This window comes from Micromesistius poutassou, assembly GCF_964030765.1.
Source record: "Micromesistius poutassou genome assembly, chromosome: 22".
Taxonomy (NCBI): Eukaryota; Metazoa; Chordata; class Actinopteri; order Gadiformes; family Gadidae; genus Micromesistius; species Micromesistius poutassou.
In genome coordinates, this window is record NC_140292.1 from 11,492,485 (window position 1) to 11,502,484 (window position 10,000).

A 10,000-nucleotide genomic window follows, 5' to 3' on the forward strand; every position below is an offset into this window, starting at 1 on the left:
GATGTCATAAGCGAGGGGGTGGGCCGTGGCGGGTGATGAAAGCGCCCGCCAGGCAGACCACCACCGCACCGCCGCCACCACGACACACGGGCACCCTGCGCTCTGCTTGTTGCCATAGAAACAAACAGGTGTAAATGTCTGGGGCCGGGCGTACACGCACACACATCTATTCAACTCAATTTTTTTCAACTTTATTTGAATAATAATAATATATCTCTTAATCACAGGTCCAGTCCCAAAGGGCTTAACAGGCCGTATATTTATGACCCCCCCCCCCCCCCGACCCCCCTGACCCCTGACCCCTGACCCCTGACCCTAGCCCCCCAGAGGGCAAGAGAAAACGACCTTCATCAGCACGGGAACAAATCTTGAGAAGGAACGCAGAGTGGGGGATCCCTCCTTCCAGGGATGGTCAGAGTGCAATGGGGCCATAATTGACATACATACATACATACTGTACATACATACATACATACATACTGTACATACATACTGTACATACATACATACATACATACATACTGTACATACATACATACATACTGTACATACATACATACATACATACTGTACATACATACATACATACTAGACATACATACATACATACTGTACATACTGTACATACATACATACATACTGTACATACATACATACATACTAGACATACATACATACATACTGTACATACATACATACATACTGTACATACATACATAGATACTGTACATACATACTGTACATACATACGTACATACTGTACATACTGTACATACATACATACATACATACTGTACATACATACTGTACATACATACATACATACATACATACATACTGTACATACATACATACATAGATACTACACATACATACATACATACATACTGTACATACATACAAACATACAAACATACATACTGTACATACATACATACTGTACATACAAACACATATACATACACACACACACACACACACACACACACATACATACATACATACATACATACATACATGTACATACATACATACATACTAGACATACATACATACATACTGTGCATACTGTACATACATACATACATACTGTACATACATACATACATACTAGACATACATACATACATACTGTACATACATACATACATACATAGATACTGTACATACATACTGTACATACATACGTACATACTGTACATACTGTACATACATACATACATACATACTGTACATACATACTGTACATACATACATACATACATACATACATACATACTGTACATACATACATACATACATAGATACTACACATACATACATACATACATACTGTACATACATACAAACATACAAACATACATACTGTACATACATACATACTGTACATACATACACATATACATACACACACACACACACACACACACACACACACATACATACATACATACATGTACATACATATATACATACATATATACAGGCAAAACATATAAAATCGGTGATGGGTCACTGGCTGGTTAACCATAAGCAGAGTCCAGGCATCCAGTCGCAGTCAGTCACCGCAACACACCACAACAGACAGAATAATGAATTAGAAGAGAAAAGTGTATGCTGGAAATGTAGACTGCTGCTACTTTAGTAACAACTCAAGCAAGCAAACAAGCACACAAGCATGGCAGCGGAGACAGCGTCTGTCCCTGGTGCCACGCTGAACACCGTCCTGAGTATATCACGGTGGTTGCCTACGATTAGCCCCCCTGGATAAGAGGTGGTGCATGAATATGTGCATTGTACAGAACACAACAGAGCAAACAACTTTGTTTGCTAAGCTATTAGCTTTAATCTACTGGGTGCTTTCCCTCAAACGTCCACTCAGCAAAGAACCATTGCTGAAAGGTAATATTGATCTTTGTCATTAAAAAAGATGACAATGTCTTTCGCTGTTTTGTTGCACACGCCAAACAAGCTAAATAAGTAATGGCTGGAGAGTGAAGCGGATTGTGCTGCTTGCTTCCCTCCTGTCCTCCGCATCCAAGGGAGCGATTCAAGCTCAACACCATCAACATTCTTTCTTTGATTTCTAATTGGATGGTAAATTACAGAGTGCCAGCAACAGGGGGATAAACGTGGTGCAAATGACTGCCAGTTAAGCACAATTTAGACTGCTGCTACGTCAACCTGCCCGGTTATCAAACACACTGGTGCTGTGCGTTGCTTTTCCCATTGAGTTGTGGTGTTTCTTTTCCTCTGTATTTGTCCTCTCTCTCTTATCAGAGCGGCTAACAACCTTGCAAACAATGAATTGGTTTCACTTCTATTGATGCCAACTGCTGTGCTGTCGTTTTACCCTTACTTTAAAACAATACCTAGCAATTTCTCACGGAGTGAGGCAAAGTATATTTACACTAAAGTGTCAATGTTTATCTTCACTGGAATGAAAAAGGAAGTAGGAAGAACTTTTTAAACATCCTCAGCAGGGCAAGCGGTGACCAGTGAGGCCATTGAGCTGCTTGTTGGTTTAGGGTTCCTGAGGAGGGAACTCTGGAGAAAGCTCTAGTGAATAACAGCCGGTGGTGTCACAGACACTTCATGGGAAATCATGAAGCTGTAATGGAAACATGAGCAGGACTGTTTCCATTCCTGCTTGTCATTTATACAAAATAGTTATTTTAAAGACGGCCGATTCAATGACAGCCATTCCGGGAACCTGCTTTCATTAGTACATTTCATTACATTCACGTACATTTCCTTTTGTTTATTTTCTAACATATACAGTGGTGTCCACTGACTCCATCACACTGTGCCACATATAAAATAATACTCTGGTGTTTCCAAACGGCAGGATCACCCCCACGATGCAATGTTTACGTTGAAGCGCAACAAGCTATCTCAGGTTATGGCATGGTTTCCTGCAGCTGCACGCCAGGTAGATTCATACTTCTGCCAATCAACTTTTACATGCTTCTCTTGGCACACTCTTGGCACACGCCCACGCTCCTCTCTAGGGAAGCAGGGAGGCGTAACGCGTGGCTGGTGTGTATGGCACTGGCGCTCAAACCATCTTCTCTCCTAAACATTGTCTCACAGAGCATCCAAAGAGGCCAGGTTTACTCGTGCCGCGGTAGAAACGGATCTTCGCTGCAGTGTTTGCATTACTTTGCCTTTCGTTTGAAGTGGGTAATGCACTTTCAGAACCTTCAGAAGTCTTGATGGTAATTATCCTTTCTCTCTCTCTCACTCTTTCTCTCTCTCTCTCTCTCCCTCTCATAATTTCATGCCCCAGGGGACCATGGCAGAAGCCTCCATGTCTAACTGTGCTTGTTTCGAGTTCAAAAAGGGTGGAAGAGCAAGTAATTAACTGACAGCCAGGGAGCTCATATTTTAGAGCTGGAGAAAGGAAAAGCATTGTGTCATTAGCATTCATTACCACAGAGAAGAGTGACGGCTTAGGGTATATTTTATTCAGTTGCATTATACAACAGCATGATTCTTTTGAATTGACCATATGGTAAAATGGATAATATAAGCTATATCTATGCAGCCTCTCTCATGGTAAGAATACAGCTGAAAGTGCGTACAATAAAAGAACAGATTATTCACTAAAACAACAACATAATTGATCAACACAAAAGGACACAAAATCTGCAGATAAAGCAGCATAGGTCAATGCTCATTAAAAGCTATTAATATGTCTTAAATAACGCTAATTAAAAGCTAGATTGAATTTATATGTTTTTAACTGGGGCTTATAGACGTTTTTGAGCCTGCTTCCCTTATTTCTTGAGGTGACCTATACCACATGAAGTAACGTAGCATCGCCAGCCTTCTTTTGGGTTTCAACAGTAAACTCAATAAGCCAGCAGCAGGAGATCAGAGTGCTCTTGAGGGCGTAAGGTTGTCAGCGAGTGAGTAAAGGTAGTCTGGTCGCAGCCACTTCAGTGCTTTGAGAAGTAGAAGGACTTTGAAGTCAATTCTAAATGATACAGGGAGCCGGTGCAGAGAGGTTAAGACCGGAGCCATATGCTCTCTCTTCTTACTTTCTGACAGATGCCTAGCAGCAGAATGTGTAATGAGTTGGAGCCTCTCTGCAAACTTCTTGGGGAGGCCAAGAGGTAAAGGTAAAGAGTGTAGTGCGGTAGTCGAGTACACGCTCAATAAAGACCTGAATCAGATTCTCAGCATTCCTCCGAGTTAAAAACAACCGCACCTCAGCAAAGTTTCTCAGATGAAAAAAGGGTCTTGTGGGACTTAAAACTCAGATGAGCGTCTACGTTAAGACAAAGACTTTAAGCTCTGACTTCTTCGAGGCTGTTTGATTTCCCAAGGCTGTGTAAAAACATATCCCTTCTGTTTTTGGAATAAAGCAATGGGGTTTCAGTCAACATCCAATAACTTCTTTAAAGCAAAACTATTTAAAATGGAACAACAGATTGTGTCAATATACGCAACCATCACCATCATCATCATCATCATAGTGAATGCCATCCTCATTATAGTCGTGATGATTACGATGATAATCATTATAGCTATCATCATCATCATCATCATAATAGTTATCCTAATCACCCTAGTTACCAGCATCGTTATCAGTTACATCATCATCATCATCATCATCATCATCAAGTTGTCGATATCACCTCAGGGTCATGAGGTTGGTTGAAAATCTGTATTTCTGAACCGTTCCACCTCTCAGATGTACATGAGGTGTTTATCACAAAGACGATAATCTATTATGACACAATCAAAGAACTAAATTATCTTAATGAAAACAAAGTCGAATTGAACGGGAAAAACTAAGACATTCAGAACAATAACCCTGTGCATATTGTTACAAAAAGTACTTCAAGAAAGTACTTGTTTATTCTGCTAAATTCTGTACCAATCAGCGCTTTAGAAGTTCTTTCTGCTGTGGTGGAATAAAAAGCTGCAGCAGATGAATGACCACGATGTCTCCATTAAAACAGAAATTAGAGTCAGCAGAAGGTTTGGGTTTGAGCCTGTTACCATATCTGCATACTACCATTCATCACGGCAGACAGAGCCCATTAGTTTACCCCAGTTAAACAGTTGGCCGTGAGGAGGAGAAGGCTTTCTAAATCACCACTGGGTTGATTGTGAGTCGCTCCTGTTATTGTTCCTTATTAAAGCAGGCTACACGGCCGCCGTACTGCTGCGTCGCTGCTCCGTTTGGGATCCCAGCCCATCGGCGCAAACCCAGGGAGGAGAACGTACACTGAACGTACACTGAACACCAGCAGGTCACTGGAACCAGAGACAGTGCACCACCTGGGCCGAAGACTGAAGAATCACACACTATTAAAAAAGCAAGTGAAAGACAGGCCCAGCCACCCCCCCTCCCCCCCCCCCGACTTGGAACCTAAAGTAGGGATGAACATCCAACTGAAATCAATCCTGATTTTTTGACACGGACGGTTTCAACCCGACCCCCGTCTCCACCAGAAGCCGTGGATCATCAGAGTGACTCACTATCGCCGGCTCCTCTCTCCTCCTGGTGGAGCAGTGTTTGTTCTGGGGGGGGGGGGGTGGTTCCCACCGCTGTGGAGCCCTGCATGAGTCATGGGAAGGCTCTCATAGCGAAAGCTACCAGGGATGGCTGATACCGGGCCGCTGTGTGTTCACTGCGTTCACATCCCGTGGGAAGAAGCAGCAGCACAGAGGTCGGTTTCGCATTGATCCCACTCCACAGCGGTGCTGTCGTATGATGTCATGTGATTAACATCGGAAAGATCGGAAAATTTGTGTGGCCAATGTGTGACCATTCATATAGAGTCGTTGTTTTTTGCAATTGGGGTTGTGAATAACATGACAAAAGTGTTACAATTTTGGTTAGGGACATTACTATTCAGGGAAATAACATTCCTAATAAATTCTATTCATTCCATATATTACCTCAGGTCAGAGAAGTGTGATTCCCAACTTTTACACAAAAAAAGTTTTCCCACAAAATAATATCATCAAGGGGATTTTGAATCCTAAGCAAATTTATGGATGAATGAATTATGCTTTCTATTCTATTTACTAGACGTCTTTATTTTTAATCTAGTGTGATCTCCCTTGGAAAATCCCCTGTGAGCAATATATGTGTTTGTGTGTGTGTGTGTGTGTGTGTGTGTGTGTGTGTGTGTGTGTGTGTGTGTGTGTGTGTGTGTGTGTTGGATTGTAGATGTTTGTGTATGTGTGTAGGTGTGTGTTTGATGGTGTGTGTGTGTGTGTGTGTGTGTGTATGTGTGTGTGTGTGTGTGTGTGTGTGTGTGTGTGTGTGTGTGTGTGTGTGTGTGTGGAGGAATGCAGGGTGTTTTCGTGTGAAGCACAAAGAGAAACAGAAAATGAAGATGCAATCCCTGAAACATGCAAGAGGCTGACATTAACACACAGGCTGGGAACGCTTCAAAGTGACTGTTGTTCTCCTGGCGCTCTCTCAGTGGCTGACGGAGAGAGAGGAGGGAAGCACCGTGGAAACATACACACGCACAACTACAAACACACACACACACACACACACACACACACATACAACTACAATCAAACACACACACACACACACACACAAACACTATCAAACACACACCTACACTCACACACACACACACACACACACACACCCACACACACACTATCAAACACACACCTACACACACACACACACACACATACACACACACACACACACACACACACACACACACACACACACACACACACACTATCAAACACACACCTACACACACCCACCATCAATCACACGCCTACACACGCGCACACTTTCAAACAAACAAATAAACACACACACTATCAAACACACATCTACATACACACACAAACACCAATACACACACACACACACACACACACACACACACACACACACACACATACACACACGAATACACACACATTATCTCTCTATTTTTTTCACACACAAACACACACACACAAATACACACACATTATCTCTCTCTTTTTCTCACACACAAACACAAATACACACACACACACACACACACACACAAATACACACACATTATCTCTCTCTCTTTCTCACGCACAAACACAGCCGCTACACAGCGGCCGCTCTTTCATGTTCCCTCAGCCCAGCAGCGTGATTGTCTCCTGGCCTGTTCTCCGTTCAGGGATGTTTCCATATGGAGTTTCCTCACCCGGGATGGAACCAGAGCAGCGTTTCCCCAGGCTTTGTGAGAGAGACCACTGGAACAGGCCTTGTCTTGTCTGGGGGAAACATCTGTTGGGCTGGGCCGGGCTATACCGCCCATACTGTCCTGTGGGGGGGGGGGGGGGGGGGGACCCATGTGCATGCAGATAAGTTCATGCTCTAGTAAATGAGGTGCACAATCGATGCACACACACACACACACACACACACACACACACACAACATGACACGCTGACCTTCACATTGAAAACTCGTTAAACAGTGAGACACACACACACACACACACGCACACGCACGCACGCACACACACACATGAACACACACAGTCATATGTGTACACATACACACATATTTACAAAAGTACACACATGTACATGCATGTTTGCACACGTACACACACACACACTGCACACCACTTGTGTGGTGTGCAGCTTACGGTGTATCAGCACAGTATAATGTGTGTTTGTGTGTTTGTGTGTTTGTGTGTTTGTGTGTGTGTGTGTGTGCGCCACCAGTAATGTGCAGCCATGATAACATGTTGAGTAATGTTATGAGCCGGTGTGTGTAATGAAATTGGGCCTGTAATGGTCTGCGGGCCACACAACCGTTTAGTGTCAGGATTCTGAATGTAACAGAACCTCACCTTCAATATTTCCTTCAATGTTGGAGATCAATCTTCAATGACAGGAGAGGTATTTAAATGGATATTTTCTGCATCCGCTGCTGCACATTCGCGTTCTTCAATCCGTCGGAGAGAAGATCCTTTAGTCCTTTATGAGCGTGTGATAGTGGTGTTGTCAATGTTGTTCATCACGAGTGGATTCATTAGTAATTAAGGACATTTATGAAGAGGAGATTTGTGGAGGAATGTTGTCAGTGAGGTCTTGATTATGATTAATAGAGAGCACTACAATTAATGGGGAAGAAAATCTTCTGTGAAATATGTTTATGGTAAATATTTACTCCTTCCCTTACCAGAATTTATTAAAAAAATATTTGTGTGGCAATCCACACTATGATCTCATGTTATCGTGTACCGACTAGCAAATTCCATACACGTTTTTTCACAAATTCAGGAAAATGTCCTGTGCACTTCTATTTGCAGCATCTGAAAGACTAAAGTATTAGAGAACGATTGAGAGGTCAAGGTGCACTGTGCTGTAAACTCAGAATGGACTAAATTATATTTTAAATAGCATCATGTCAGGCATGTCGCTGATGCACCCGTCAAGGAAGCAATGTTCATTTGATTTGGATGTAGAATAACTAATACAGTTATCAGGGTGAACAAATTGTAACTATAATCAAAGTGACTCATCACCAGCTCAGATTACTGCGGTAATCTTTGTGGTGTGGAAGAAAAAGACGAGCAGTGTGCCTTTGAAAACCAATTAATTTAAAACCAACTCTATTACAACAAAAAAAAAAAAGGCTGCCAGGTCGTTAGGAGCACAGCAATAAATCATTAGTGTAGTTTAAACTACCAATCAGCGGAAGCCGGGGATACATCTCGAAGATTTAATACCCAATTACAATTTAATACTGTAAACGTAGCCTGTGGCCTCACGCACAACACCTCCCATCTCACCACATGGCAACAGCGAGACGGAGAAACAACCGAATAGAATAGACGGAGAAAAAGCTGCGTATTGATCGCTTCATTTCAGTGTGTAATAAACTTTGTATGAAATCAATACCAACTACCATTAGTTCTAGGTAACTCATATTATTGTGAGGAGATAAACCAAGGTTTGCAGGTTGTCCTTATCACACCGCAGCCCATTAAAGCGCTGAAGGATTGATGAGCAACCAATGGACAAACCGCTGCAGTGTAAAACAGCATCGCCCATCCCGCTGCCCCGGGCTCCATTTATTCAGTCTGGACAGTTTTAGCTTCGTAGTGGGTGTGCTTTTAGCTTTTTTCTTTAGTTTTTTCGCTGACGGCCGGTGTTGGTGAGAAACCCGCTGCCTTGCAATATAAGGTTGACCCTGGGCTGACCTCGTGTTCCCAGCTTCACACCTGAGGCCCTGCAGCGCACAGCGACCCGTCTGGGAACGGGCGGAGGAAGAGAGCAGCGGAGAGATTACACACACACACACACACACACACACACACACACACACACACACACACACACACATACACACACGCAGCCCTGTGACTCCTGGAGGTCAGGTGTGTTTATGAATCTGAACAAGCTACTTCCTGTCTGCCAGGAAGTCAATGATTCACCAAGAGAGGCACTGCGGACTGCTTAGCGTCTCAATGTCGCACACGCGACAGATATCCAAACACAGGATATGTAATAACTTATGATGTGCCTATTACCCCGAAAATATCCTTTTTATTCATAAAAACGCTTTTCTATTTCTCTCATGCGCTGTAACTTTACAATTTCCTAATACTTGGCATTTACAAGGGCAATGACTGTATGGGTTTTCCCGGAGGCCATACTTCCCAAACAGCAGTGTGATTGTCAGCGCGTTTTAATATCCCGTTGTGCCCTTCAGCACTTTATGTGGAACCTTTTAAGTCGGCCGTTGAAAAGAGCCATTCCCATGCAGAGCGGTGGACGGGTGTGAAGGCCACTGACACAGACAAGACGCCACCGGCCTGCGTGTGAGTTAGCCTCTGCTCCCCAGGGCCCGGCCCGGGACTGGAGAACCAGCCCCTTCTCCTGTCCTCCCCACACTAGAGGTCTGTGTGGCCCCTTCTAGACCCATGCAGAGCAGCCGACCTCCTATACAGGTCTGGGAAATACACTAACGTGTGTGTGTGTGTGTGTGTGTGTGTGTGTGTGT

General features: G+C 43.3%; 1 protein-coding gene across 1 annotated transcript in view; it reads left to right on the forward strand.

Annotated features, from left to right (window-relative positions):
* The window catches only part of LOC311367937 (uncharacterized protein), a gene marked incomplete at its 3' end in the record, with an annotated part of 48,795 nt that overhangs the window by 18,380 nt on the left and 20,415 nt on the right, over positions 1-10,000 (forward strand). The window contains exons 10-11 of the mRNA XM_084486810.1: positions 9,710-9,818; positions 9,917-9,947. Coding sequence (XP_084342936.1) covers positions 9,710-9,818; positions 9,917-9,947 — 140 coding nt within the window. The remainder of the gene's footprint in view (positions 1-9,709; positions 9,819-9,916; positions 9,948-10,000) is intronic.